Raw genomic sequence first — 27,603 nt, forward strand, 5'->3', positions numbered from 1 at the left:
GTTCTAATTTAAAAATTCCGAGCTTACCTAAACACCTCACCCCGAGCTGCTTTTTATACGAAGGAAAACAAAGGCCGATAACATTGGAATTTGGTTGAGTGACGCTTGATATTGGCGCCCGATTTATTAAATGTAGCTGTGTACCTGGGCTGGATAACAACATATAACAATACGGTATGTACGTAGAAGCTGTCTTGTCTCTGACGCAAGAAAACGGGTTCGCCTTGTTAATGTCGACCTGCTAAAATAAGCTAGCATCGTCACTCGAACCCGTCTATTTGCTGGAGTCAAATTACTGCCTTCGCCGAGCCAGTCGTAGCTAGTAGCACTAGCTTAAACATGTTCAATTATGAAAAACAATTTTGCTAAAGTGTTGGGTTTTTCCACGTTAAACATTTAGTCAACTCCTATTAACGCATTTCCAATTACAGCGTATTGGTTCTGTCCGGTTTGCTTTGGGGCTGTCATTCGCCAATGAGGTCCGTGTAAATATTACACGTTTAGCTCTTTGTTGTTTGCTAACGTTAGCAGTTGCTGCAATGGCTACGATAGGAAGCCACTAGCATGCATTTGTCAGCCGACACATTTGAGTGTATGCTGTTGGACAATCAACAGAGCAGCCCTTTGTTTCTAACACTCGTCCATGTCAGTCACAGCTGTGATCACGAAAGGCGAGTTGTGTCAAAATGCTTTGTAATGTCAATCTTAAAGTGCACCTCGGCTATTATTACGTGGCTTTGTGTTTTTTTTTATGTTTACACTTTTCTTAATGCGTGGGTTGTCTTGATAAGAAAAGCAGTTTGAATGATTGATATTTCCTTTTACCTTTTGTACAGGTGTAATTTGGATGGGCCATCAGCACTCCCCATGATACATCACCATTAAGTCTACTTTCAGTGAGTATTCAGTTCATGTATGAATGTGTGTGTGTGTGCAGAACATACAGGTCATAATTTCATTCGGAAATGTTAGTAAGATGTTAACATGGCCCAAAAATCTCCACTATGTGAGCACATTTGCACTAGTTGTTGTTAAATGCATCAGAATATGTGAGGACAATGCACAATGCAAATTAATTCTGAGTTCAGCAGCAAAATACCACTTTTTTTGGCTTTCTCGTAAATGTATTTATCTTTTTACGCATTCTCACTGTAACCATTTCTCCCACTTTCCCACCCCCAGTACTTGCTAAGGATGGCTAGTTGTGGAGAGGTAGACCACTCCGTTAGCTCACTTCCCCCCAGCAGGAAAGGTAGCAGCAACAACGGTGCTGCCGGAAGTGGAAACAGTGCGGAATCGTCTGGCTCCAGCAGCACATCGCCGGCCCTTTCTGTACCAGAATGCGCCATTTGTCTGCAGAGCTGCGTCCATCCCGTGCAACTGCCGTGCCACCACGTCTTCTGTTTCCTTTGCGTGAAAGGAGCATCCTGGCAAAGCAAGCGCTGTGCTCTCTGCAGACAAGAAGTGCCAGATGACTTCCTGGAAAGGCCCACACTCCTGTCTCCGGAGGAGCTGAAAGCATCAGCGGGGGGGCGGGGCGGGGCAGCGAGTGATCATGCCTGGTATTACGAGGGCCGCAACGGTTGGTGGCAGTATGACGTGCGGACCAGCCGAGAGCTGGAGGACGCTTTCTCGAAGGGCAAGAAGACGGCAGAGATGCTAATTGCTGGGTTTTTGTATGTAGCCGACCTGGAGAACATGGTGCAATACAGGCGCAACGAACACGGACGTAGACGCAAGATTAAGCGGGACATTTTGGATATTCCCAAGAAGGGAGTCGCTGGACTGCGTTTGGACACCGAGGGTGTCACGGGGGCAATCGGGGCAGCGGGTCGGGAAAACTCTGCAGATGGAGCCGATACCACGTTAACAGGTTTACAACAGCAGGCCACAGGCGTCCCATCCATCTCCACAGCCCCTCCGCCCGCAAGACCTCCTACTTCCTTGGGTGGTCAGCCTGACAGCAGCGGCCCCTCTCTGGAGGACGCTCTCTCACAACTGCAAATCAGCCACAGAGCCGCTCCATCTTCTGAACGGTCTAGAGCCGGTGAAGGAGAAGAGGACGAGGAGGAGGAGGAAGAGGAGGCCTCACCCTCCAGGTCTTCTGATCCTCACACCTCTGTGGATGAATCTGGCTCTGGAGACTGGAGTGATGATGAGGAAGAGGATAATGAGGGCGACGAGGGGGGAGGAGGAGATGAAGAGCACGTCGAGCCATCGGAGGATCGGCCTCGGAGACAAAGACTGAACCCAGAGGACAGAGCCCTCCCCGGCGCCGAGTCCACCTCCCCCCCCTCGTCATCTCGAAGCGGAAGGTCCAGACTGCCTGATGGTCAGTGTACAGTAACGGAAGTGTGAAGTTATCGGTGAAATTGTTCCTTAATCAGTAACGACCATGTTCCGTTTCATTAATTTATTATATCCTTCGTGCTCTCACGGCTCGCAAACCGCTTTTCCGAGAAGCTCTGACTGACAGTTGCCTTTAGAGAGTCATTTGGGTCAGTCGGATTCTAAGCTTAAACACCATCATACGTGTAATGAAGACCTGCGACGTGAAGGAGAGCACGAATGGGTCGTTCACTCCCGTAAATGGAACTGTGTCATTGTCATCAACATGAATGGTTGCATTCTAATAACCTTTGAACTCTCTCAGCTAACATGGCACACAAACGGAGCCAACCATATGGCTTATCCTCCCTAACTCCCAAACGACTGCATTCATTTGCGCACATTTAATCATGACGCCGTTTTGTCACGTTTCCTAGCGCTAACATAATTCCACAATCATGTAAAATGGTCTCGAGACAGGCTGCCCGCCCAGTGTCCCCAGTAGGAATAGGAACCTAATTCACGTTTAATGTTTCACATCTGGAGGCTGCTGCCCAATCAGGTTGAATCTGATCTTTCAGTTGCAGGAACTATTAAAGGTAATGACAATTATAATCAATAACTCTAGACATAACATGATATTAAATGTATTTTAACTCTTTGAAGTAATTGGAACATTAATGTGAAGTATCGCTGTTTGTCATTTAAAAGTTGTGGCTGCAGTGTTCCCGACTGCTGTTCCACTAAACTGGAAGACACGTGCATGTTTGACGAGAGAGTTATTTTAACACTGCAGGTTGGAAAGATGCAATTGGTATTTTAGGTTTAGTGCGGATAAATGTTCTGGTTTTTCTTTTTGTTTGACATTTGGTTTTAAATCTGGTATTACCTGTGACATGCAAGGCCGTATGAGACGTGTCATCCCAAATCGCAACGTTTTTTTCAAGTCCTTTTATTTTCTGGGCTTAGCTCATCTCAGACTTTCCATTCTGAAAAATAAAAGTTTTGTAACAGTTTTCGCTTGGCAATTTTTTACTTGGTTTGTAACTTAATAAATTGTCATTTCATCATTCTAAAATCTTGGGGTCTGATCTTTTTTATCGTAATAGTCTTTGGGAAACGTTGCTATTGATTAATCTCATTTACCATAGATTAATCATAGATTTGAATGAGTGTGGATGTGGAATAGTGACTATCTCCAGTAAGCATCTGTACTCCATCTTTGATACTTTCCAGTTCTTATCATTTGCATCAAAGTGATTACATAAGTGGATATGTAAGTGTAATGCAGCCTCCACATCGTAGAACACGGATACGTTGACAACTACGTGTATAAGACCTTGATTTCACCCCCAGTCCAATTCCCTTTGCTATGTTTAGCAACACGGCTGCCAAAACCTCGTCTGAGATCTTTTTGAATATACAAAAAGCAGGCGTTGTAAGTCATCCCATAATTGGAGACGTTATCTTCACTCTTGGATTTGGGGAATAGGCCATAGCAGCTCCACACACTTTTAATGAGAACGTAACTGGTGACCTGGAGTCCAAGGCTTTAACACAACGGTAAAGAAGAGCATGAAAGCTATGACCCGCTGAGCCCTAGGTGTACTCATTTGTGTTTGGACTTGCTCGCTAGTGCTTGAAGATTAGCTGGACCACCCCACACGGTCCCAAACACATCCTTCTCAGTTCTCAGAGCCTCAGCTAGAGGGAGCTCTCTCCCTGCCAGCACTACCTTCTTCACCGCCTGGATCACTGCTGGTGGCCCTTTGGTGCAATTACTGAGCCAGTTTTCAGCTTGCTGCAGGAGAGTCCCTGCGCTTTCATCTCCCAGAGGGTCCTCAAGAACCCCATCTGCCAGTCTCATTTGGAGCCCAATTTCAGGGTCTACTTTTGAAGCGCTGCCGAGCAGCTGCAAGGAATTCTGGCTGCCAATAAGTCGGATTAGTCGAGCAGCTCCACCCCAGCCTGGAACCAGACCCATGTGTTTGTGGACAAACTGGATCACGCTGCCGGGTGCCATTAACCTAAAAAGGTAAGCATCACACCTGAATGATCTTACACCGACATTATCTCATCTTGTGGCGATTGTAGCAAACATTACCTGAAATCACAAGCGGTAGTGAGTTCTGCTCCTCCTCCAAGGGCTCTACCCTCCACAAGCGCAACAGAGATGAGCGATAGCCTGCACTGAGAACAGCGTATGTTGTTGCAAATATGAGAGCAACAACCCCAATGAAAAGAACTGCATCACTAAGTTCAACTTACGATGGAACAAGTACTCCTACCTGAGTAGTCTTGTGAGAGTATTCTGCATGAACATGCACATCTTCATGCCGTCCTGTAAGATGAAATTAACATTGCAAACAGGTTATTTAATATATCATGTATAAAATATAATAATATAACAATAACAATCCAGCCAAAATTTCCTGAAGACATTTATGGCTTATTTATTCTGATTATGTCTACTATTGTATATTGAGTGACAAAAGTGAGTACTTGGGTTATTTCATGACTAGGGGGTTCTAATCTTAAAAACTGTATTTAGAAGACCGTAAACGAGTTTTCTATGCCATAACTATGAAAATATTACATTTACTACTAAATTCAATTAGGATGGAGGCTTGGAGCCTTTTTTAATGAGTCTTACTTGGGGGTTGGATATTGCTTTAACAGCATTAAGATCGGATCCAGAGCAAAAGGTACCAGCAGCACCCCGGACTATGAGGCCCTTTCCATCTGTCCACTGCTCCAGTTGGGTCACCTTCTCTTCCAGCTCCACCATCATAGTGCCTGGGACGTAACACAACAATACTGTTTTTAATTGTACGCATAATAATCCGGTTCCGAGACGTGATGGGAGTGGTTCTTGAATCAAGTTACCAGAAAAGGCGTTCATGCGGGAAGGGTTGTTGATGGTGAGAACCGCGATGCCGGAGTCCTGTTTGGAAAGCTCAATAGAGCCTCCAGGGAAGACACGCAGCTTCTCCATGATCTCCTGCTGGTTGAAGTCCGTCTCAGTGTAAACACAGTTGCCGGTCTGTCTCTGCCACATCCTTGGAGTATACGTACAGTGTTGTGTGAAAAATGTCAATTAAAACGCCATTTTTATCTTTAAGACATTTTCGTTGCACCTACTGTATTTCAAGTCATGTCAAGCATATTTTACATAAATACCTTATCCAGCTGCCACAGCTGCTCCTCAGGAAATGATGCCTCATTGCAGAGATAACCATGATACTACAACATGGAGGAGATAGAAGAAAAGCATACATGTTACATCGCTGTGGTTGTGATGGCATACGATATCAGAAATATTTTAGAGCATCACAACTTCATCAACATTAACAACAACAACTCTTAATTTTGTATGCAGTTTGTAAATTGTGTTAAGTGTCTTAAATAAATGAGCGTACTTTGCAAAATGGTGTTTTAGCGATTTGAAAAGACTGTAAACAGAAGAACTATAAGACATTTCATACAAACCACTTAGAATATAGATCTACTGTATGTGAAATTACGGCAAGCCGATGTATTTGTACACAGCGGACCACAACCGATTTATCAGTTAAAAAGTGCAAGTTAAAAAAACATCTGCTTACGAGTAAGAAGATATATGATATCTAACAACAAAACCAATCAGTTTCTCAACAAAAACAGAAACAGCAACCTTGGCAGTTTACCTGTGTCACACTAAAATAGTTCCCCCGGAAAATGAAAGTGGTGTCCAAAGAGAGTATAATACAAACAGAGACACGACTCGGCATCCGCTTCCGTATTATGACCTGGGAGGGTTTGGCCGCCATTACAGAGAGCAGAATCCAGAAAACTCTATGGAAAACTGCTCAGCCATTCATTGCGCAAATAGTCTGTCCAAGGGACCAGATTTGTCATCTTTGAAGTTCCCCAGAAACAAAGACAGGTATGTCTGATATAAATGTTGTTGGGGGGTCTAACACCGTTGTAAATAAACAGAATATTGGACTCCATATTGGACTCCAAGACTTGTGTGTGTGTGTATATATAAAGTGTATATTTACACTAAAGTCTATAGAATGTATTAAATATTCATTGTGTTCATTAAATAACAGGCATTCATTTTATCAAAATATATGCACAGCGTATAACTTTATTTTATACTCAGTTCAGTGCTAGTGAATACATTTTATTCTATTCCGTCAAGCTTCGCCCACCTGTTTTGTTTTCTGTCATGGCGGACGTTCAGCTCCATGACATGAAGTATATGTTCCTTTCGTTTGCAGTAGATCGCTCATCCTGTTCTTAACTCTACAATCTTTGGGTCTGTCATCTGTTGCTACGGAAAGTGAATGGAAGAGGCGGCAAAATGTCCCATGAAACTAATATGCGATTCTATTGGCTAATGCTGGTACTAAACCAATCAGAATTATTTTTACTCATTCGACTCAGTACGGAAAAAGCGGAAAGAAACAAACAAATAAAATGCATACGTAAACAAGGCAACGAAGGCCAGTTCTTCATTTACACCACAAGAGAGCGGCATTATCTTCACAATTCTAGTAAGTTACCTCATTCATTCACCATTATGAATTATCCCAGTTTAATAGTCTCCCAACGTTGGCTTCAACTATTGAATACCAGAATCCTAGCAATCTTACAAAACGCATATAAAGTGCCTCTACCAAGGGTGTCAAACTTGATTGAAAAGCATGAAATTAAAGCAAATGAATTGCAAAAAGAGGCAAAGAAAGCCATGCGTTCACATCAAACATTTAGATGTGTATATGTCTGTTTCTGCATTAAGTGCTGCATTAATTCACAGATTGATATACAGCTGCCCTGGGCGACACAGGATGTATGATTATAGAATGTGCTACAGTCAGCAGACAAGCGTCTATTTCAGAGCACGGAGAATGGCAGGTTGGCAGGTGTCTCTCAGGAGGGTGAAGGTTTCCTTTGAGGAGTGAAGGCAGGTCAATGGGGCAACCCTTCATATAGTCCAGCCCTACGAACAATGTGGGGCTTTCAGTTAGCCTTGTATAATACATATTTATGGACTGGAATAGACGTACTGTGGTTCATTTGTGATTGGAAAATATATTAGACTGATAGATTATCCAGCCTCCCTAAACATAACACCGGAGACCATCCAAACCCAGCATCAGAAAGGGATAACAATATTTATATCTATATCGCGTCACAGCAGGGGTAGGATTACTGGCACCAAACATTATTGCACCTGTTATTTCAGTCTTAGGGGGGATTTCATTTTCTGTGTTTGTACAAACAAATGTATTTCACTTCCCACTTGCATGAGACTCATTAATTAATGAAAATTAATGACGGCAGATATGAATCATGACCAAAACACAATTGTGCTTTGAAAACAAAGATTCATACAAGAGTCCACAGATGCATACAAATATGCACACTCACTTCCTGTGTCATAGCACCGCGATATCACTCGGGAAAAGACACCTCAGTGTCATCTGAGATGTCAGTCAGCAAGATTGAAGACATCATCAATCACTTGTCTTGCTTAAGTATTGATTTAGATTCCTCTTGACGGAACCACAGAATTTGGAATTGACTGAACTGCTCCTTCTAGAAGTCTGCATTTCCACAAACAAAATGTAGATGAAAAACATTTCTTATAGTGAACAAGTTCATTCACAAATGTGTAAGCTAAAAAAGGCACAACAATTGCAGAACTGTATTAGTGATATCGTGACAAATCTGCCGTGTGAAAAGAGAATGCATGGATAGAGACATAAACACTAATAGGGATTTAACTTCTCTCTTAGTCCATGTTTATTACACAAAATGAACAGCAAAAGCATCACTTTTTATGATTAAATGGCTAAATATTCTGACCCAATAAGCCGTCCTGCTCAGCTGAGATACAGTACGTCCTAATGTGTGACCAATGCTCCATGAAAGAAACATTCAACACAGAAAGACTGAGATGTCATTATAAATAATACTTTTCAAACTAAAGTCAAGAAATGCACAAAACACAACCAGCCTTTTGTACAAAGTTAGAAAAGACAACTCATATTTTTAATCTGTGATTACCAAAGATTGAAGATGAACTCAATGGAACAAGTCACTGATGTATTGAAATGAAAACGTCACAGCGAAGGTACAGTAAAATGTATTCAGTTCTATTCCTGGCAGAAACCTCACAGTGTAATATTAAAGATATGTTGAAATCTAGAACATGATGCTAAACTAGTGGCGGTTTTAGATCTGGGCCACATGGGCGACCGCCTAAGGCGGCATTCTCTATGGGGCGCTGCAAGGATGAGTGGGATTAAAAGATACATGAAATTGTAAAAATCCTGGAGGCAGTGTTCCGGCATATTCATTATGTTTGAGCGCAATGATGGAAGGGCAGCCTAAAAATCATAATTACGTGTTTTAGCGTTTTATTCGTGGTGGAATATATCTATGCGGGGAATTAGCGCCCTCCTGTGTTGTGTGGGCATCCATGCGCTGCGCCGACTACGGGCGGGGACGGAGCTTGCAATTCTCGGGACAGTGTTTTCCTGAGCTTCAGTAATCACGTTGTTGACTAGCTATTTAGCTTCCTGTGAAATTAGAAGTGGAAAAAAGGCAACATCCAGATTGTTGTTTGAGCTGGAAGTAATATTTTGCAGCATTTTTATCGTACACCGCTCAATTTGCTCCAAAAAGCTGACCAATCGCAGGTCTGTGGTCGTGGGGAATGATGGTCTTCAGGACTACTAAAGCTAGAACTGCCACTGGTGGTACAAACCATACAGTGTCTAATGATAATGAACTTGAATCACCTTCAGGTGCTAATACAGTATGTCAGAAGGAGGTACATGGTGAAGAATTGTTAGTAGATCTGCAAGGCTTCTGTAGTCAAGGCTAGAGCACCGACCTGAGTGTAGGAAGTCTCATGTTTTCACCGCCCTTTGAAGCATGAGCAATGCTTGGCGGGTCAGTGTGAGCACGTCGTTGCACAACTGAAGTTGTTTTGGAACCTTTTTTTAATTAGTCAGCTTGGCTCCAGTGAATGCCAAATACATTCTGAAGGAGAGTTGGAAAAATTCACAACTAAAGCACTTCAAAGTGTGGGAAAGAGGAGATCTGGCTTACTATGTACAACAGTGGTGAAGATAAAAGTGGGTACATCATGGAAGCACTCACGGAGATCAAGTAATCGCCGTCTCCGTGTGAAAGGCATGTGAGTAAGGGAAGGACGGAGTGAGTTTCTGAACGGGGACGAGTGGAGGTACAACAGGGGTGATGCAGGGCAACGTAAAGATGGAGGAAGTTTGGGACAGGTTGGCCCATCGGGACGGCAGGCGTCGATAGGCTGGACGTGCAGGCTTTGTGAAAGCAGTCTGGTTGGAGGAGATGGAAGTCTCTTCTTTGTCCTGTGGAAAAACATATACATTAACCTTAAGGATGATAACACCATTCTATCAAGGATGAAATCCAGCCTCACAGATACTTTACATGAAGTCATGTTTTCCATCTGTAGTCTTCTTGGCCCTGGGGAAAACAACATGTCACATTTCAAACGGCATTACACTTTCAGCTTTGTCCTGTGAAAACAATGGCAAACACAAAACTCCTTTGTTCCAGACAATACAACTGAAAAGCAACCAAAATATCTCCATACCTCAGTAAACCATTGAGCTTTGCTCGTTTGAACAATTATTTAAATATTTCTGTCAAAAACGCCAACCTCTTTATTCTCAACATTCTAACCAATCAATGGAAAATGTGCATGCATTAGACCCACCTGGACTGCAAGCTGTATCTGCACCACTCCACCGGTACTATGACTGTTGTGAGCGGTGATTGACTTCGTGAGTGACGACTGTCTCAGAGAAGGGTTCATGTTCAACCCGACGGTACTTGAAGCTGTCTCATCCTGTTGACTCGGATGCTGTTGAGCCCGAGATGCACTCTCATAGTGTTTGAGAATTCTTTCAACCGCACCATAGTTAGACCGTGAACCCTCAGGGCGCGGATACGCTGCAAGGGTTAGGGGCTTCCAGGGGTGATCACTCATTATTCGAGGTCCGATTTTGCATCCATCTGGAGGCACAGACTCGGGTTTTGACTGTGCTGTCAGTCTTTCTTTGCTCTGCGAAGAAGGCTGGTGGAGTGAGCTTTCAATCCCAGCAGAGTGAGGCTTGGATCCTGAGGAATAGTCCTTCTTGGAGATGATGTCCTCCACATTCTGACCAGAATGCATATTTGCAGACAACACAGGCTCGGAAAGAGGAATGTCTGTGGCTGCTTTGTGTTGTGTTTTCCTGGAAGGACTACTTGTTGTTGGAACCTTTTTCTTTACCTCAGAAAGATGTGCTGGACCGTGAGTGGTTATTGTGTTTGCCTCCCTGATTGCCATATTTGATTTTTCAGGTGCGGTTGTTATCACAGTTGTGATATCGTTCTTTTCTCCGATCTCTTGAACATCCGGGCTACATCTGAATTGATCTGGGGTGGAAATGCATAATTCAACTTCAGTATTGACATCCAGGACACCAGTGATTTCATCAGGGTGATACCTGGGAAATAAAACCTCGTTGGCCACAGAATCTGGTTGGCAACCCATAGAATGTCTGTCAGCTTCTGTAACACCGTCTCGGTCCTCTACCCCACGGCCCATTTCCGCCTGAAACAAAGTCCTGTTGAATTCTGCAGTTTTCTGTTCCAGTGTGATGTTTCTCCTGGAACCTTGTAGTTTGGGGTTGGCCATTTCCAGCGAGGACAACAGCAGATCGACGGGTAATTCTTTAACAATTGGAGGAATTTGCAGCTGACGGTTGTGTACATTGCCGACACCGGGGTTATAATACGAGCAGTCTTTTGTTGAAGTCAATATGTTGGCTTCAGATAAGCTTTTCTGGACCGCCCCACACGTGGACAACTTACTGCTAGTACACTTGCTCGCGTCGCAAGACCAGCGGTTGTGGCAGCAGCCAATGTTACAGTTGGAATTTGCAGGAGTGAAGCATGATGCTACCACACCATCGATGAAAACCTTTCCTTCGTTTTCTTGGAGCATCGCCTCAAACTTCCGAACAATGGATGGGCTGCTGCACTTTTTGTCTACGATTGCACATGGGCTGTGGGACTTTGTCATTGTTGTCACGGGCGATTCAGGGATGTGGAGTTCTGTGTCCGGCTGGGAGGAAGAGCTCAGATTCCGAGAGAAGCTGCGGGGAGGGACAGGAGGGGCGGCTGTATCCATATCAAAGAGTGCTCCCAGGCTTGTCTGTACATCTCTGCAGCTGTCGGTGGAATTCTTTTCCCAGGAATTGTGTGACCCCTTTTTGGCCCGCCAGGTGTAATCTGGTGACAAGGTGATCCAGTTTTCCCTCTCCAATTCCTTCAGTTGGTTGTAGATTTGGCTGAGGTCGCATGGTACCTGACTTGAGTTCAGCTCTGTTTTATCCATGCTCAAGGGAATGTTCTTCTCTTCCGAGAGGAACAGCAAGTCTGAATGATTTCTGAAACAAATTCAACCATGCAATTAATATTACTAGTACTGTAATACTTTGCGATATTTTTTACTGGATTTCTTTCTGAACAAAACGTGCAACCATACATGTATGTGTCGCTGTATGACCTACCAATCCGTCACTACACAGGTCAGTTAATAATTCAGAGTTAGCGACAATAGCTGTACCATAGCTAGAAAGATTTATTTACTTCTTATCCACGCTTTTCTTTTTGATCTCATCCTGGTAGCTACAGAGCTCTTCACTGACACGTGCAATCTCCTTCAGAGCCTGGAACAAACAGAAAACGGAGATGGAAAGATGTCTGGGAATTGTTCTGTTGAATTAAGAAAAACTCACGGCATTGAGAGCAGTGGTGCTTTTTTTCTTCTCGCTGGCATAAGACATCTCTGCCGATACAGGACTTTCTTGAAGGTTATGATGAACATTTTTTTCATTCCCGTTGGAGACGTTTTCCGGTGCCGTTCCACATCCCAACGCTTTAATGACAACAGCTTCAAGCTCGGAAGTGTCCACAGCTTCTTTTCTATTAAGTACTGAGTCTTGAGATCTCGATTCAGGAAGTGGACCTGGATCATTCCGTGCAAATGCATCACCTGCACTCAGTTCACAGAGACTGGTGGTGGAATGAATCTCACCCCGCCCGCCGTTGATAATGTTGCAGCGGCCAAAGCCAGGTAAAGGCTGTGACTGACTGCAGCTGCAGAGTGGCTGTGAAATGTCACTCAGCACACTGGAACCAGTGCTGAGGGAACATACACTGAGGTGATGCTCTTCTCCTTCGCCCCGCCGGCCACCAGCCAATCCAGTCCCCTGTCGCTTGGCCCTCACTTCACAGTACAACTAAAAATAGGAAGAAGAAAAACAATGTAAACACTTGCCATATATTTAATATTTGCTTGCCCCCATTTCCCTTCAACAAGACCATGTAACCAAGGCAACCAATCGTCCTCTACAATGTAGACCTTTTGTTATTTATTATTATTTATTCTTCTAATTTCTAATTTCTATATTTTGTACTGTCATACTGTCTTGCACTGAAAATGGAGCTGCTGCCATTTCATTCTACTATATGTAAAATGACAAAGGGCATTCTGATTCTGATTCTGAAAATAATCAACACATGAGCAAGTTAATATATCACATGAATCAAATACTGCTACTACATGGGTAATAAACAACAACCAAGTACTAGACTATTGTTTACAAGTACCCGCAGGGCATGCTGTGTAGTCTTGTGGCAATGGATAAAACATTGGGTCTCAGGAGTATGTGAAGGTCTTTCCTTGTTTACTTCCCTGACGACCTCCTCGATATGCAATCTACAGCCTATGTATGTACAATATGCAATTTACAGTCTACATCGACATGCAATCAAGCAAAAATGCGACATGTTGGGGGAGAGTGCTCCTTTCCTTCCACTACATCCTACCCTCACACTTTGCAGCTGCACGGTTCAGGACTATTGTTTTGACAGTGTTACCAGTCTACAGGATGACAAGTCATCAGGTAGAGGAAGCCATGCGTTATATACACAAATTAAACACAGCATTATCCTATTTATTTATATATTCTATTTCTTAGTCAATTGCTTACCTCTTCTATTTTCCTTTGCATATCTTTTAGTTGGCTCTCCCATTCCCTTCTTTCCACGTCAAACCTCTCCAGTAGCTCAGCTTTCTCCTTCAACCAGTCCTTCTGGTTGTGTTCCAGACGACAGCGCAGCTCCATGGTGGTGGAGTGAGTGTCCGCCAGGAGCCTCCGCTGCTCCTCTTTGTCCCGATGGAGCGTCGATGTCGAAGAATAAGGTTCTGTTGCAACCTGGGCACCTCCACTTGTCGACCTACAACCTTCTTTGGCTTCCAGCTGAAGATACACAGAGAAAGCAGACATCAGACGAAAGAGACAGTGGGAAAACAGTCAGTGGTTTGCGATGGATTGAAAGAAAAGAAGGATGAGAGCCAGATGGGAGAGAAGAATTGTTAAAAAAAGAAAAGGAATGAAGAGAATGAAGGAGTGGCAGGAAGAGAGGTGGAGGAAGTGGGGAAGCAATGTACCATGGGGATGAATGTTAGCGGGTTCAGAGAAGATTGAAAGATGAAAATATCCTGTGAGCACTCACACATGGGGTTAGTGGGTTCAGAGGTCAGACCTGTTGTCTGCGGTACTTCACCAACACAGGATACAGTTCAGACCCATAAGTCAAATAGCAATGAGCTGGATTTCACAATAACACCGCAGAGCCTTGCTGTATACGAATATCCACGTATTTCTAGCTATTGGATTTGGTTCAATTTGACTCATTTCAATAATGTCATGAGTCAATGGCGTGCTGCCTCATTGATTTCATAAAGGCCGCAACACGTTTATGACATTATTGAGTCCCAAATAGGGAAAGTATTGAGCATTGAAGTTCTTTTGTGTCTTCAACAAAACAGAGCTACTATAAGGCAATCCTTTAATTGGTGAATTCTGTGCCGAATACTTTAAGGGCAAAGGATGTTGTGATATGATTGAAATATGTGCACAACAATACTGTACATTTATTTGTTTATGCGGAACGAGAAGCAAGAGAGAATGCATGCAAGTGAGTCTTAAGTGTGTTATTTCAGTATTGAGTCACAAAGCCTTCTTACAAGCCTCAGTCATGGTGCTATTTCTGCCTGCGGCCTAGGGTCAGGAAATTATAGTCTTGAAAAACAAGTCACCCCTTTTCTGTCTGCATGAGCTTCTTCTTAAAGGTATCTTGCATTATGACGGTCCATGATGACTGCCTCCCACACCAGGGTTTATCTAAACATCCGAATGTAAACAAATAGTACAATTTGCAAAAACAAATTGGCTGAAAGTAAAATGTCCGAGGTGGATAAGCTGCCAAGTAACAGAAAAAGAAAACTTTCCCCAGAAAGGAAATCCTGAAAATCTGTACATGCAAACAGGAACACGGGTCTGCCAAATTTCAGCAAGTGAAAAGAAAACAATGTCAAGTTTAGTGTGAAAATGCACTCAGTGACCACGTCTGTGACTGTGCAGCACAGAATATATATAATGGTAACCGTGTCACCAGGGTGACCCACTATTTATAGTGGACACTAATGTCACATTCCTAGGGGTGGTGGGGAGACTAGGTAAAGGCAGGAGGGGGATTTTGGCTGCTGAGAAACAGTGAGATGTCTCCTCGCTGCCAGCAATGTTCATAAATCAGCAGCACACAGAGAAATCTGCCCGGAAATATCTGGATTAGGACCTCCAGCCTGGATGCTTGTCTTGCATTTGGTGGTGAAAGAGCCCAAAAAGAACGCAGAAGCTGAATACTCAGTCAATTGTTGGAATGCATACTTCTGACAATGGTGCAAGAATGCGATCCTTTTTAGTCATTAAAACAATGGCATACTACAATATGGCAGACTCAATTGCAAAACAATACAAGCCAGTGCTCTTAAATTTGGATCCACTCTGCTTAAGTGAAACATAGACGGATTAAATCATCCCCACTTAGATGCTGCTGCAGTTTGATCTGTGAATGAGGACTCTTAAATTGCACGCATTCTTTATGGTAAACAGGCAAGAGCGTGGCAGGATGTACCATTCCGACAATGGAGCAAAACCCCACCCAGCATAACTTTGCTGCAAGTCATATTTCCTTTGGTCTGTTTATTCAATCAATATGATAAAAAGCTGGAGCAGCCATTCCCATGTGTATTAGTCATTAAGAAAATAACATCCATGAGTTACGTAAGCCTCTAATATGTAGTAATATAAAGTTTCTTTATATAATTTGTGCATGCTGTTATTCCTGTATTGCTGTGGTAATTTAGTGTTTTTGGTTGAATTAATCAATTGTGGTACCTAAGCACTGTAACAGACAAAACCTGGTAGCTCTTTGAAATGAATGTGAGGATGCCCGTTTAGCACATATCCTTGTGTTGTGTTCTCGTGTCGTTGTTGTCGTCCAACCTCTTTTATTGTGTCTCTTGCAGTGTCATGTTGGCATGCCTTCAGAGGACTGACAAGATTTGGGCTTTTTGGTAAGTAAATGACCAATCAGACCTCTATCACTGACGTTTTTAACCCAGATTCACACAACAATGTATGGTCTGCCAAGTGATCAAGCAATATGTCAAACATTACGGCATGCAAACTTAACGTTCAGGTCATGTCAGTAATAAAGGTTAATCATTTATCCACTTGATGTTTTATGTTTGTCAGCTGTTGTTTCTAGGATAAGCTGGGAGAACCGCGTTTAGCTCCGTAAAGTGCATATCTTTTGTCTAAGTTGAGGCAAGAGTTGGACGGGTTCCACAGTAACTGATGACCCAGTCATGTGGGTGGCAAGATGGCCTTCTGACTTTCATCGAAACCAGACAAGAATAACGTCGGTGTTTTGGATAATTCCACACACTCAACTACATATAGCATGCAGACAGGAAGAGAAAAACCAAATACAGTCCTTTACCTGCGCAATCCTGCACTTGAGCTCAGCCCTTTCCACCTCCCAGCCACATCTGTCTCTGGTGTACTGCAACTGGAGCTCACTCCGCTTCTCCTCCTCTTTCTTCACCTCCACCTGCACTTCATCCAAAACTGTCTTCAGGTCCAGCAAAATTCTACGGTTCTCCCCTCCCTGCACACATCGAAAAGAGTTTTAAAAGGACCCAATTTGCCTTTCTCAAATGGTTTGAATTGAGCACACAATTCTGGTCTAATTATTTTACACCTCAGCTTAATTGCACCACGTGAGAAACCTGCACAGGTCACGTGATAAGAGGGCAATAATGCTGAATAAAATGAATAGCATGCTGTAGTTACTTGAATGTCAGCCACTTCTCTTAACAGCGACTCCTTCTCCCGCATCCATTCCTCTTTGTCCTGTACATGCCTCTTTTTCAGATCCTCAAATTTCTTTTTTAGCTTTGTATGTTGTTGCAGCGGGGCTTCGGGACCCGGAGACATTGGTCCCTTGAGGACTTCCAGCTTTACCCCCGTACCCCCCTCACCTCCTCCGGGTGAGGCGCCGCTTTGGGGCTCGTAGATGTGACTAAAGACGGTGGGCGGAGAGGAGATCCTCCTCATCGGGCTGCGGCTTTTGCCTCTGCCTCTTTCCTTCTTCTCCATGCGGTTACACGGCACAAACTCCCATCCCTGAGACGGGACGTAGCCCCCGCCTGCACCGCCCCCACCGTGCAGCCCCGTTCCGTTTAGAAGCGCGCTCCACATAGCACGTAAAACTTAACAATGTCGATATGTTTGCAATGGCGTTAAGTTATATTTACAACCAACGCGACGTTTTGGTCATTGAACGCAGCAGTACAGAAATGGTCCAATTGATCCGAATCCAGCCAAATCCCCCCCAGGACCAGGACAGCAGACGTCGTGCAGAATTTCATAGTCCCCTCCATGTGTGCACAGACGCATGATTAAGCCTTCATCCCGTTGTCTTTTTCCCCTCCACTTTGCTAGTATATGTCACTTTTAAGGCACATGCGACGACAGACGCCTAGTAACCACGACAGCACTCGAACAGGAGAAGGGGCCAAAAATATCACGCAGCCCACTCGTGTAAATATGGGACAGAGGGAGTATTTTTACACCGGGTAACCATGACTTTACTTTCCAAACGCCAAGAGATGAACCAAGTTAGACGGACACACCAATCAACAGCACGGTCGCCATGGCAACGAATGAATTTGCACAAGGGCTGAATAACTAAATTAACTAAAAATGCTAACCCACCTGAGACCATGTCAAAACAAAGTTTCTGCAACCACAAATTAGCTTAATGAAATAACCCAGCTACACCACGCACACATACGTAATACATAGCCACGGGTGTCAAACTCAAGGCCCGGGGGCCAAATCTGGTACGCCCATCAGTTTATGTGGCCCACAGAAGTGTGGAAAACTAAATTAACTAAAAATGCTAACCCACCTGAGGCCGTGTCAAAAATGTTTCTGCAACTACAAATTAGCTTAACAAAATAACCCGGCTATACCACGCACACATATGTAATACATAGCCACGGGTGTCAAACTCAAGGCCCGGGGGCCAAATCTGGTACGCCCATCAGTTTATGTGGCCCACAGAAGTGTGGAAAAGTAAATTAACTGAAAATGCAACCACAAATTAGCTTAACGAAATAACCCAGCTACAGCACACACAAATACATAACACATAGCTACGGGTGTCAAACTCAAGGCCCGGGGGCCAAATCTGGTACGTCCCATCCGTTTATGTGGCCCACAGAAGTGTGGAAACAGTCAGTAAGACATTGAGGGTCACTTGTCGTCTGGTAAAAGTGCGTCCGACCAAACGTCACGACATCGGGTCACGTGCGCTTGTAGTCTTTCCTTACTTCTATTTTTTCCCAGCTGAGATTTAATATAGATGATATATAGTAAACAATGTCAAAAAGGTTCCGGGACATGTGCTGCAAGGAGACAGCATTTCTGAAAACTTCACTGGACACGACTCATGAGCAACACGACTCCTTTGTTAAAACATACTGCACACAAAACACATGGAAAAACGTTAGAATCCCTTTTGCTGCCAAGCTGTGCCAAAAGTGACGCCCACCAACAGAAATGTGGCCAAATAGACCCTCACCTCTAAGTCCAGCGTAGCCTTGACGGGCGCGTGTATTTCCAGGCAGCTACTAAAGTCCTCATGTCAAGCAGAGAAGTACAGCGGCTTATTGGCTGAGTTTCTGTTCAAAACAACTGGAGCGGTACTTCCCACAGCTAGAATCATGTCATTAAATAACAAATCTCTCTCTCTCTCCCTCTCTCTCTCTCCCTCCCTTTCTGGGCAAATAACACAATATTGTCTTTCATTCACTCTCAGAAAAGGAAATACAGTATTCACAGTACACAACTGATTGTATGGGTTTGACTAAAATAAGGAATTGAACCAATAAGAGTGTAGGCTAAAGGTCAGAGGTCTTGCTTCAATTTTCACTTTTTTTTTCACAGGCTTCGTAATATGATGTTTCGAAATTGAGTTTTAGTATTGCGTCATGAATTATAATAATGTCCTCCATTTTGGCGATTGACAAAGCTTTTGTTGTATAATTTCTCAGCAAGCAGAAAATTGCTGAAGTCCAATTGACTTACAGTGAATGTGTATACGGCTCCACTCCTGCTGATTATCTCTTATGTTTAATTAAACAATTTACAGCAGATGTTGTGTCATAATCCCATAGATGCACTTTCAATGACCCGCGACCTTTTAGAATTTAGGGGCATTTAAGTAAAATGAATCCACCACACAGGAATGTGCGGCGGCACAGCGGTTAGAGATCACTGGCCTGGAGAATATATGTAATTATACACCTACCAGGTTACATTTCAAAGTTAATGAAAATCCAGGACATACTCACCTGGCTGTCCACTATCTCCCAAAGATGGTTGTACTCCAACAGAAGGTGAAAGCGTCGGAATTGATGAGTGGCTTGGGTCGTACTTGTAAAAATGATAATGCCTTGTACCTTGAGTGACCTTGTGTAATAATAATATGTTCAACATAACAGAATTCAAATGACTACATAAATGAAAAAGAAAATAAAAATGCACAATGTGTGAATTGTGAGCCCTACAGAACAAAGAAAAGGGTGAAAAGAAACACAAGTTTAAAAATGGTGGCATAGGAGAGTGAGGAAAACAGAACAAGAATGAGGATCAGCAAAATAATGGGCTGAAACATCTTGATGAGTGAAACGGACAGGGGAGGAGGAGCAGATTGACACGTAGTTAGAACCAAGTTCGAAATCGTGATGTACAATATGAATATTGTATTGATGTACAATATGGTGCTAAAGTCATACGCCACCTCAAGCTTTGCTGTTTCCTTTTTGTGTTACTAATTCATTAGGGCTCCATTACATTTACTGTCTGCTAATGGGGACCTATTATGCTCATTTTATGCCCTTTGTGTTGAGTTATGTGCTCCTATCGAGAAAGCTTTCTAGATCTTCCAGAATCTGTACCTATTATTATTATTATTATTATTATTATTATTATTATTATTATTATTCCTTGGATTTCCAAAACAGTGTTTTAACCTTCCTCTTGTGTTAGCTTTCTGGTATCATCTCTTATGTTACCGGGTTGGTTTTGACTCATGTATTAAATCAGCTATAAAATACACTAAAAATAATAAGTTACCATCAAATTTGCTTCGCTTGTCTTGGTTACCTTCTTAGGCTTCCTCATCCATGAAAATGTTGGTTTTATTACTTTTGGTGTGGGCATGTAGGCCTTTTTTTTGTCACTATACCCCTCCATTTCAATTTCCAAAATTGGTAAAATGAACCTCAAAAGAATCATATTAATAAATTGAAGTTTATTTTGTTACCTGGCTATTACTGAGGGCTATAGAACATATCTCTTAAATCAATTAATTTATTTTCTCATTTTAGTATTAATCACTAAAGACACATCTATGGTGTTCGGGTGAATTTTGACCCATATATATTAATGTCAAGAAAAGGTAGAAAAAGTTATTGTTTTCAGCAACAGAACTTTAGTATAAACTGAAATCAAAAAGCAGAACAGGTCCAGATCTTGGTTCACTGTACTTCTTGCCATTCTTTCCATGATCCTAGTTGTAAATGTGAAATCAGTCAGTCAAATGAGTGAATTCCCCTCACATGTCTGGACCTTGTTTTTCTGCTGGTATACTGGAAAAGCGGTCAAAATCAGAATCCCCTGAAGTTTACATGATGAGAAAAGGAGCTGGTTGTCATTGTGTTGGTTAATTGTACACTTGTGATTTCAGTTGTGACTCAAAATATTGCTTTATAGTCATATTATTATAACCCTCACAATACAGTGGTCATAATTTCAACCGGACCATTTTAAAATGTAGTAAAACAAATTTTTTTGGTTTTATTTTGTTGAAATAGTTTTTCCTGACAAAGTCAAAAAGCCTTGATGCAATAAACAAATGTTATGTGATTCTTTTTATGCATTAAAATGTAAAACGGGTCAGTGCTGACCCTAACACAAGAGGAGGGTTAATTTATTCCACCCACGGCCACGCCCAGTCTGCTGTGATTGTTCTTCCCTGTTCTTGTGCCCATATAAGGAAGTCCAACTGACGCAAACCACATTACCTGAAACTTTGACATCGTATTATCTTTTTAATCTAGTCAATCAAATAGTATTAGTCCAGGTTCCATACCCATAGAATTAACACAATAATTACTAAATAGCAGATATTCTAATGAAAACAGCAATACATTTGTACATATATGGTTTTTGGCAAATACATCAACGTGATAGTGCTTTATGTGGGGCAACAAGCTTACAGATAGAGGTTCCTCTGGTTGTTTGTCCTCTTGTTTAGGAACATCCAGCCGGTCAATGAAGCTTTGTAGCTCCTTTCTAAAGGCTTTCATCTGCGCGTTGATACGATATAGCAGCTCATGTTCTCGGATCCTGAGAAGTACAGTAAATGATAACTTGATAACACTGCAAGTCATCCTGTGGGGGGCACGTTTGATCAAGTTCACCTCTTACGTACCTGCCCCCTTCCTCGTCATCATCCAGCCTGGCAAAGAGCTCACCGTTGGTAACATAAACCCGAGCCTCAGCAATGATGGTGCTGGTATCAGCAATAAGCCTGTCGATGGTCCGGACCAGCCTTTCGGCCTCGATTCGGATGTCTATCATCTGCTGCCGGTCCTTCAGGCTTCTGGATAAAAAACGGCTATCCACCGGCGAGTACAGGGAGCGTGTCGGAGTAAGGCAGCGGATGTTCCTGACTTCGTCCGGATCGCTCTCACCTCCAATCGGGCCCTCCCTTTTACGGTGGGGCGGTAGTAAGCGAGGTGACGAAGCCGAGGGCGTGTCATCGTCCCGCCCTCCGTCACTCTCAGCATCGCTGTCTCGGGGGCTGGCTCGGATGCCCAGGTGGGAAGCCAGGTCGTAGCGCTGCATGTTAGATAGCAGCACTCGATTCTCATACTGGAGCTGCAACACTTTGCCACTCAGCTCGTTGACCTGCAGACGGGCTGCTTTGAGCTCCTCCTGGAGCACCTCCACTTTAGCGGAGTCAGCACCTCCTGGGGTTTCGGAACAAGCCAACAGTGAAAAGTGGGACACCTGAAAATGAAACTTTAATGTGCTCCTCTTGGGGGCCTTATGAAGCCCATTTTTCATCAAATACACATTGTTTTTTACAAATATCTTGACAAACGGAAAACACACCTCCATGTCTGGAGCCGGCTTCGTGGGATCCTGCCTTGTACTTCAGTTTGTTCAGCTCATTTGTCACCTAAACACAAACAGCAACGTCAAGTCCCCGGTTTCAACTGGGAGACATTCAATCCAATTAAAGGCTAAAAAGGCGAAAAGGCTAAAAATAACCAATTACCTAAAAATGTCATCCAATACTACTCATATTGATGATATCATAAATATGAACTCAGGGAAGAACTACATTTGAAACACTTATATGCTAGGACTACGTTAAAAAGTCATAGCATTTCAGTATGTGGAATCAAACTATGGAATGGATTGAGTAAGGAAATCAAACAATGCACAACGATGAGCCAATTCAAGAAACAATACAAGCAGTTGATGTTTGCTAAATACAAGGATGAAGAGTCTTGAACCAGTCATGATGTGCTATATATATCACTATATTGACATTTACTATGGTACACATTATGGCATTGGATGCTCATATCACCTCCTACTTCGGTACGTGACAAAATGATTTTAAATTTTAAATTTTAAATTTTAAATTTTAAATTTTAAATTTTAAATTTTAAATTTTAAATTTTAAATTTTAAATTTTAAAAATTTTAAATTTTAAAAATTTTAAATTTTAAATTTCAAAAATTTTAAATTTTAAAAATTTTAAATTTCAAATTAAAAAAAATTAAAAAGTTATATTAGGAAAGCAGGAAGTGAACAAATGTAACAGTTACTGATTGTAAAAGTACTAGATGAAGGGGTAGGATTTAATAAGCTTTGTGTGATGCACTCAATTGTAATCTGATGCATGTTCAAATTAAATTAAACCATTACCAATTAATGGAACCTAAAAAGGACATGAGATAAGAGATAAAATCCTGCAGTTCTGGAATTAAGCAGCGGTGCTGATAAAATAACATGATAATTTACCTTTTTGTTTTCCTCCTCCACATCCGCTAGATTTCTGCGCAAAAGCTCTGCTTCATCCTCCACCAGTTGCAGCTGCTGCCTGAGCTCTGAGAGCGCCTCACCCTGCTCCCTGCACTGCTGACCTCCACTGCCATCTCCATCCACTCCTGCAGCTGCCAGGCTGCAAGTAGAAGAAAACACAACTGTTGACTCGTAACCGTTGGGATTGTCAGCAGCCTCAACAAAATAGTTGAATAAATATGTCATATGATCTGATACTTTGCCATTTTATCATAACATTCATCACCTGTCCTCTCTCATGTCATCCAGCTCAGCCTTGAGTCCCCTGTTCTCCACCTCCAGCTCCACAATCTTTCTCCCCAAGATGTTGGCTTCCTCCTCAACCAGACGCAAACGGAGCTTCAGTTCAGACTCCCGCGTGGTGGGAGGCCCCCCGGCTTCACCTTTAGGTAGGGGGCTGTCCACGTCTCCGTAGAAGGAGCGGTATTTCTGCAACTCCTGCTCTAAGCGGTCCTTCTCCTTGTCTATCTTTGCCATCTTTTTCCTCATCAAGACCGCCTCCTCCTTGATGAAGGCTAGCTGGCACTTTAGATCTTCATTTTCTTCCTATGATGGCGAAAGATCATTTGATAAATGGTTTATAAGGGAGGGAAATGTTTGGTGTCATTGTAGTACTCCCTGTTACTTTTTACTCTTTATCATGCCTTTGCTGCAGATGTTCAACTACTGACTCACCTCAACTGGAGTCTGCACAGCCTTTTTCTCTTTCTGGCCATCTTTGCTTCCCTTTCTTTTCAGCGAGAGCTAATAAGAAACAGAAGTTACATTACTACACCCTCATCATCACCACCGTCATCATCGTCATTTGCTATTTCCGCAGCCTGCGGGGACTTGATGGCGAACAGAATCACAGGGCACATATAAACAAACTATCATTCACAATCACATTCATACCTTTTTTTTACACTTTACAGCCTCCAATTAACATAACGTGCATATTTTTTAAATGTGGGAGGAAAACGGAGTACCCAGAGAAAGCCCACATAGATGTTCGGGGATTCTAACAGATTACTTTGTGGCCAACATGCCAACACAAATAGTAGGTACTCAAAATATACTTGAAGGTACTTATTTTGTGAACAATCACTCCCTCAACCTTGACATTATATGAAGTCACCTGATACGTACAGTGGCCTCCTAAAGCTGTATTTGTGCTGTAGACTGAATACCTTAGGGTTTATTTCCAGGTACTAACATCGGAATCAGATGCACAACTTAGAAGATTGTGTTTGAACCCACTTACTTTTCCCGTGTGTAAAAGTAACAGCATTTACTTCCAGATAGTTACATCTGGATGGAAAACACAACTTAACTTAAGATAACACATTTTGTTTCAACCCACCCATTTTTCTTATGGGCAAAAGTATTGGAACGTGACTGACAGGTGTGTTTTGTTTCCTAGCGGTGTCAATGAATTATCAGTTATTCATTAATGAACCCATAAATCAAGCGGGAATTTGTCAAGAAGTACAGAGATAATCCTCCATTATTATCCTCCATATGACGTTTATTAGGCGCTGCACGGTGATCGAGTGGTTAGCGCGCAGACCTCACAGCTAGTAGACTAGGGTTCAATTCCACCCTCGGCATGTTCTCCTCATGCATGCGTGGGTTTTCTTCGGGTACTCCGGTTTCATGCTAGGTTAATTGGCCACTCCAAATTGTCCATAGGTATGAATGTGAGTGTGAATGGTTGTTTGTCTATATGTGCCCTGTGATTGGCTGGCCACCAGTCCAGGGTGTACCCCGCCTCTTGCCCGAAGACAGCTGGGATAGGCTCCAGCAACCCCCACAACCCTCGTGAGGAAAGGCGGTAATGAATGAATGAATGACGTTTATTAAAGGTTTTATTGTTGAGGCAAAGTCCTGCCTGACCTCCCTATTCTCGTACAAAGGTTCTGACTTATTTTCCATCTTCTCATAGACGGCGCTTTGGCTTTCATGTTGTTTTCACCTCTAAATGCAGTCTACACAGGCAAAAACTATCTTACCCAATCTGAAACTGAGCATAGACATTCAATGCTATTTATTGATTGAATAATCAATACACAACAAATCATCTTCCAATACTTTTGCTGATGTAGCTACCTGGAAATAAAAGTATTTTGGTCTCCTCACCTCTTTGGCTTTCTCCAGCTCATTTTGAAGCGCTTGTTTGGTGACCTCGACTTCTATCAGCTGCTGTCTCAGCTTCTCATTCTCCTCTTCTGTCTTTGTCCTCTTCTCCTCCACGTTCTCAAGTTCATGGTGCAGACGTACCGACACGTCTTTTGCCACCTTTGAACAAACGTGAGTGAAAATGAAATCCTGACAAACAGCAATCGGTGTTGTTCTCATGTGAGGGTTCACCTTCAGGTCTTGCTCAAGACTTCTCAGCAGTTCTCCATCGACTTGGCCGCTCTCTGTGAAGCGGAGCCGTTTTCTCTCTGCCTTCTTCAGACGATATTGGAGGATCCTGCAGTTCTTGTTTGCTCTCTCCAGCTCTTTACGCATATCCTGCAGCTGGCAGGCGTCTTCCTCGTAGAAGGTGTCTCGCATCTCATCCATCTCTGCTCGCATCTCCTCGATTTCGGTCTTGCAAACAATGCATATGATTGAATAACTTGTTTAAAATTGGTAATTATCATGCAACATATATACCTATATATATGTAAATACACACATGACAGGTTTTCCATTGTACACTAGAAGATGCAGTCTTAATATTCCAAAATGTAAGAAATTTACCTTGAGATCGTCATTTTCATCCTCAAGCCGGTCAATCTCCTCCAGCAGTGTCTGGTCTTGCTGGGGGGCTGGTTGTGGACCCTCGGGCTCAGGGGACAGCTCCAAGGCAGGGGGAGAGGCCGGCTTCGTCTGCATCTTTGTCCCTTTCTTCCCCAAGCTTTTATTCAAGTGAAACTGAATCAACTCTGATTGTAGGCACCCCTCCTTCCAGAAACCAGGACCGCAGCCGACTGTGCCCTTGGAGCTCTTCTTCGAGGTTTCCCCTCCTCTTGTGGTTTTGCTTTTCAATTTGGGGGATTTGGATGCGCAGGGCTGGTCCGACACGACTCGGTTCGGATCGGCTCTGGAGGGGGAGGAGGCATCGGGGCCGAGGCGCGGGGAGTCATCGGACGTCTGGATGCCGCTTCTGTCCGCCGCCGCCGCCCGGCTCAACGTGGGGCTTTCAGCACCGGCAACTTGGACAGCGGCCGCGCCTTTCGATGCGGGCGCGCCCCCCCCGGCCTGCCGATCCCGGCTGGTTGATACGGGAGAATGACCTCGGCTGCTTCTCCCTCCCCCAACTCCTGTTGCTTGCTTGGCGGCGAAAGGCTTTGACGGGCTGCTGCTCCCTTTCTGTGTCGCTTTAGATCCGCCGTCTTTGAGGCCGGCCGGGGAGGAGGAGCGTGGCTGCTTCCGGCTGCTATTGTCGGCGGAGGATGATGGCTGCATCATGGTGGCAGGGGATCAGCTCATCCTCGACAACATCCCGTCCCCTCCCTGCAGCTGCAACATAACATCACGCTGACTGTGGAGGTGAGCTTTACCGTCACTTTTACCTCCTGACGAACCGCAGATCAGACATAAAGAGCATCTTATGGGGCCCAAAAGAGACAAGTCGAGACACTTCGGCCCCGGTTTGATGACATGCATGTGGGATCAGCTGCAGCTCGGCCAATTACATCAATAATAATGTGGATTATGACCATAAAAAATGATATCCGGGGTGCAAAAATAGTTACAGTGAGATGTCACCTTATCTTCAACCCGGAAATTCCAGAATCTAATATAATATAATATAACATATACCGGTCGAATCCATTTCCTGTCTCCTTCCAACGTGCACGATGACTCATTATTACTCTTGGAGGATGAACTATAAAAGTATGACTGTTTTTACGATGACTTAATAACCATCAAAAATCATCTTCAACCATTTCCCAACCAGCTTTGAATCAATAACGACATCTCACTCCGTACAAGAAGAACATCTTCAAGTACTTTTATTCCACTGTGTCTTTAAACTGACCCATTGTGGAAACAATAACTCAACCTTGGAGGCCAGACAGTCTACAGCCCATAATAATATCGAACCGATACCGGTTTCGAAGTAGTCACATCGTCCTTAACACCAACTGGGACAATGAACAGCAAAAATGTTCTTTTCTTACCTTTTAGACGGATGCTGAAGAGTAGCCGCGATGAAGGCAGAAGGGATGCCGACTCCACAGCCTCCCATCCACCAGCCAGCTCATTTGCATATTCATGACATTACATCATCGCTGGAAGGGCTGCTGTCATTGGTGGACTGAAACGGTACAGGAAACACACGGTGTCTGTCCCTTTAATGGACCAAAACGGTAATGGTAATGGTTTTATTTCATTTGAACATGCATCAGATTACAATTGAGTGCATCCCATAATCAGTTCCCAGTTCCACATGTCCAAAAGGAGTAGGAAGAAGCAAAGCTTATTAAATCCTACCCCTCCATCTGGTACTTTTATAATCAGTAACTGTTACATTTGTTCACTTCCTGCTTTCCTAATATAGTTTATGGGTTTTTTTTGTTTAAATTTTATTTTTTATTTTTGTATGACGTGCGAGGTACCATAC

At 43.2% G+C, this 27,603-nt stretch overlaps 4 protein-coding genes and 1 long non-coding RNA gene across 13 annotated transcripts; 2 read left to right on the forward strand and 3 right to left on the reverse strand.

Annotated features, from left to right (window-relative positions):
* On the forward strand, positions 1 to 3,399 carry rnf146 (ring finger protein 146). Its single transcript, XM_058053432.2, has 3 exons — positions 1 to 174; positions 837 to 896; positions 1,183 to 3,399. Exon 3 carries the CDS (start codon positions 1,195 to 1,197, stop codon positions 2,356 to 2,358), a length of 1,164 nt encoding a protein of 387 aa, XP_057909415.2. The 5' UTR covers positions 1 to 174; positions 837 to 896; positions 1,183 to 1,194; the 3' UTR covers positions 2,359 to 3,399.
* echdc1 (enoyl CoA hydratase domain containing 1) lies at positions 1,209 to 6,652 on the reverse strand. Of its 6 annotated transcripts, none has more exons than XM_078790933.1 (7): positions 6,525 to 6,648; positions 5,509 to 5,571; positions 5,211 to 5,387; positions 4,982 to 5,120; positions 4,617 to 4,669; positions 4,433 to 4,513; positions 1,209 to 4,355 (listed from the first exon to the last, which is right to left on the reverse strand). In XM_078790933.1, the coding sequence occupies exons 1-7, from the start codon at positions 6,560 to 6,562 to the stop codon at positions 3,938 to 3,940; spliced, it is 969 nt and encodes a 322-aa protein (XP_078647059.1). In that variant the 5' UTR covers positions 6,563 to 6,648; the 3' UTR covers positions 1,209 to 3,937. The 6 variants fall into 6 exon arrangements, with proteins under 6 accessions (XP_078647059.1, XP_078647058.1, XP_057909418.2 ...); XM_078790932.1 differs by having other exon boundaries at positions 1,212 to 4,355; positions 4,982 to 5,124; positions 5,215 to 5,387; positions 6,525 to 6,652; XM_058053435.2 differs by lacking the exon at positions 6,525 to 6,648 and adding an exon at positions 6,015 to 6,068 and having other exon boundaries at positions 1,212 to 4,355; positions 4,982 to 5,124; positions 5,215 to 5,387.
* LOC131105388 (uncharacterized) lies at positions 6,111 to 23,824 on the forward strand. The gene is made up of 3 exons (XR_013627428.1): positions 6,111 to 6,253; positions 15,800 to 15,847; positions 22,977 to 23,824. It is a non-coding gene; the product is annotated as an uncharacterized LOC131105388 (long non-coding RNA).
* Positions 8,085 to 19,138, reverse strand: mtcl3a (MTCL family member 3a). Its single transcript, XM_058053431.2, has 7 exons — positions 18,424 to 19,138; positions 13,416 to 13,685; positions 12,159 to 12,662; positions 12,010 to 12,089; positions 10,088 to 11,807; positions 9,799 to 9,834; positions 8,085 to 9,716 (listed from the first exon to the last, which is right to left on the reverse strand). The coding sequence occupies exons 2-6, from the start codon at positions 13,548 to 13,550 to the stop codon at positions 9,805 to 9,807; spliced, it is 2,469 nt and encodes an 822-aa protein (XP_057909414.2). The 5' UTR covers positions 13,551 to 13,685; positions 18,424 to 19,138; the 3' UTR covers positions 8,085 to 9,716; positions 9,799 to 9,804.
* Positions 16,297 to 27,314, reverse strand: mtcl3 (MTCL family member 3). Of its 4 annotated transcripts, none has more exons than XM_078790930.1 (12): positions 27,161 to 27,314; positions 25,734 to 26,495; positions 25,356 to 25,580; positions 25,125 to 25,283; positions 23,682 to 23,750; positions 23,233 to 23,552; positions 22,947 to 23,106; positions 22,026 to 22,092; positions 21,340 to 21,880; positions 21,125 to 21,254; positions 19,196 to 19,509; positions 16,297 to 16,443 (listed from the first exon to the last, which is right to left on the reverse strand). In XM_078790930.1, exons 2-11 carry the CDS (start codon positions 26,442 to 26,444, stop codon positions 19,408 to 19,410), a joined length of 2,484 nt encoding a protein of 827 aa, XP_078647056.1. In that variant the 5' UTR covers positions 26,445 to 26,495; positions 27,161 to 27,314; the 3' UTR covers positions 16,297 to 16,443; positions 19,196 to 19,407. The 4 variants fall into 4 exon arrangements, with proteins under 4 accessions (XP_078647056.1, XP_078647057.1, XP_057909413.2 ...); XM_078790931.1 differs by having other exon boundaries at positions 19,196 to 19,407; positions 27,161 to 27,313; XM_058053430.2 differs by having other exon boundaries at positions 19,196 to 19,518; positions 27,161 to 27,308.
* Positions 27,315 to 27,603: the final 289 nt, after the last annotated feature.

This window comes from Doryrhamphus excisus, linkage group LG5, assembly GCF_037039965.1.
Source record: "Doryrhamphus excisus strain RoL-2023G ecotype Guam linkage group LG5, RoL_Dexc_Guam_v1.1, whole genome shotgun sequence".
Lineage (NCBI taxonomy): Eukaryota > Metazoa > Chordata > Actinopteri > Syngnathiformes > Syngnathidae > Doryrhamphus > Doryrhamphus excisus.

Bases quoted from the DNA above. Each gene is read 5' to 3' on its own strand.
- echdc1 (XM_078790933.1), bottom strand. From the start codon at position 6,562: ATGGAGCTGAACGTCCGCCATGACAGAAAACAAAACAG. The intron at 5,121-5,210 runs CTTGATTCAAGA...CGTCCCAGGCAC, and splicing joins ATGAACGCCTTTTCTGGTAA to TATGATGGTGGAGCTGGAAG. The intron at 4,514-4,616 runs GTAGGAGTACTT...TTCTCAGTGCAG, and splicing joins ACTCTCACAAGACTACTCAG to GCTATCGCTCATCTCTGTTG.
- mtcl3a (XM_058053431.2), bottom strand. From the start codon at position 13,550: ATGGAGCTGCGCTGTCGTCTGGAACACAACCAGAAGGACTGGTTGAAG. The intron at 12,663-13,415 runs GTAAGCAATTGA...TCCTATTTTTAG, and splicing joins TGCAAAGGAAAATAGAAGAG to TTGTACTGTGAAGTGAGGGC. The intron at 9,835-10,087 runs GTGGGTCTAATG...TGTTTTCCCCAG, and splicing joins AGATACAGCTTGCAGTCCAG to GGCCAAGAAGACTACAGATG.
- mtcl3 (XM_058053430.2), bottom strand. From the start codon at position 26,444: ATGATGCAGCCATCATCCTCCGCCGACAATAGCAGCCGGAAGCAGCCA. The intron at 25,284-25,355 runs GTGAACCCTCAC...GTTTGTTCAAAG, and splicing joins GTCTTGAGCAAGACCTGAAG to GTGGCAAAAGACGTGTCGGT. The intron at 21,255-21,339 runs GTACGTAAGAGG...TGTACTTCTCAG, and splicing joins GATGACGAGGAAGGGGGCAG to GATCCGAGAACATGAGCTGC.
- rnf146 (XM_058053432.2), top strand. From the start codon at position 1,195: ATGGCTAGTTGTGGAGAGGTAGACCACTCCGTTAGCTCACTTCCCCCC.